Below are 1,869 nucleotides of genomic sequence, written 5' to 3' on the forward strand. Positions count from 1 at the left end.
ATGTAAGAATACAGATCTTAAGGGATTGCATCTCTTAAAATAGAAGTTCTGAAACAGAAATCAAAATGTCAAACTGTTATGGAGCTGTTAATAAGGATGATTGCACCACCCCCAACTTCAAATAGTCCAATACAATGTTCACAACATTAACCTGATGCGTATAACATGGGTTTCTGTAGATTGTCCAAGCATTTTCAGTTTGTTTTATAGCCATTTTTTGTTGCTTCAACTTAACTCGTCACTTGCACATATATCAAAATATTTTGAACAGAGCAAGACGAGCTAAGCTCATCCAAAAGCAAAACAAATTTTAACGTGGCAGTTATTAACTCAAGTTCTCACAAGAAGTATGCCAGCGATTTCTTTTTCCTTCCAACATAAGGCGTGGCCCAGGTAACACTGCCAGAAAATTGCAAATCCATCCACTTATAAGTCTTCCATAGAAATTGGAAAATTGCGAAGTTAGACCGATCAATTTTCTTTTTCAACATTACGAGTGATTACATTATCTAAAACGCCCATTATTTTTATCTTTTTCTAGCTCCACTTTATCAAATTGAATAAATGCAAAGATGAGTATCGTTAAGTCGCTACCATAGCATCTTGAACCGCATTGCAAATAAACGAAAGATCAACAAGATAATTTCCACTTACTCGCTAATCCCTTCGTACACTGTCCCAAAGGAACCGCTCCCTAGAAGCTGCCCGCGCATCCACGACCCAACAATTCTCTTAATCCGTCCCTTCGGCGATATCAAAAACATCGACTCTGTTGTGGTGCTCGAAGAATCATCATCATTTGAAGTCGAAAACGAACCAGTACAATCCTCCGAGGTCTCCCCGGCAATCGCTCTCATCTCTTCCACAACTTCCCTAACTTCAACAGCAACCCTTACCTCCTCCTCATCCGAGTCAAAAGACTTTCTCATATATCCTTCATCAATCTCATCCGGTGGAGCAAACGATCTCACTAGATCCCACGTTGAGCTCGTTCCATCGAGCACTGGCAACTTCATGAAAGGCGGCCGATCAAGGACTGACCGACCGGGCGGAGGAGGAAGAATAGAGACAGTACCCTGAGAAGTGGCAAGGACCGGCGGCCTGACGCCTTTGATCCGTACATCTCCAGCGCCTATTCCACACGCCGACGAGCGCGAGATCTCCGCCTTGGTCTCGAACAAGCGATCCAAAGCGGCAGGAAGCAAAATTTCACTCGGCTGATGCGAGCTCTCGGATTTGACAAATGGGAATCGAAGGACGAGATCGCAAGAGGATCGAGCCTTAAGGGAGGCCTCCCACGCGGCGGCGGGGATAGCGAAGTCTTCAGGGCCGGAGAGACCGAGACTGCGACAGAGAAGATCAACCTCGCCCTCGACACTGCCGCCGATGCGAAAGCTCGTCTGGTCCGAGCAAGCCCCAGGCGACAGATCAATAGAGTGCACCAGCGCCGGCGTTTTGCCCCACGAAGACGATGCCCATGGAACCTCGTATTCGACCTTTTTACTGGCGTTACGCTGATCGATCTTACTCCGCCGGACCGATGCCGCCGTCATCTCCCGCCGGCGGTCGGTCTTCTTGCTGCCGAAAGAGAACATCGGTCGCCCATTAGGGGGAAGGGGCTAGGATTTGGAGATGGGAATGCGGAACCGAGGATTGGTTCTGATGCTTCAGCTGTGAGTGGTTGACTCAGCATCAAGGAAAGAAGAGAGAGTGAGAGAACGGAGGCGATGAACATTTGGCGGGCGTGGGGTTTATAGCGTCTCAACGCAAAGAGCCGGCTTCGCACAACTGGCGGTGTTTTCTTCTATGCTCCGACGTGGATTTCTTTGTCCGGAGACAACGGCGGTCTCACTCAATAATAAAACCTGT

General features: G+C 47.9%; 1 protein-coding gene across 1 annotated transcript; it reads right to left on the reverse strand.

The window, feature by feature from the left end:
* Positions 1 to 650: 650 nt before the first annotated feature.
* Positions 651 to 1,595, reverse strand: LOC110098359 (mitogen-activated protein kinase kinase kinase 1-like). Its single transcript, XM_020825179.2, has one exon. The coding sequence runs from the start codon at positions 1,593 to 1,595 to the stop codon at positions 651 to 653; it is 945 nt and encodes a 314-aa protein (XP_020680838.2).
* Positions 1,596 to 1,869: the final 274 nt, after the last annotated feature.

Source organism: Dendrobium catenatum, unplaced genomic scaffold, assembly GCF_001605985.2.
Source record: "Dendrobium catenatum unplaced genomic scaffold, ASM160598v2 original_scaffold_160712, whole genome shotgun sequence".
Taxonomy (NCBI): Eukaryota; Viridiplantae; Streptophyta; class Magnoliopsida; order Asparagales; family Orchidaceae; genus Dendrobium; species Dendrobium catenatum.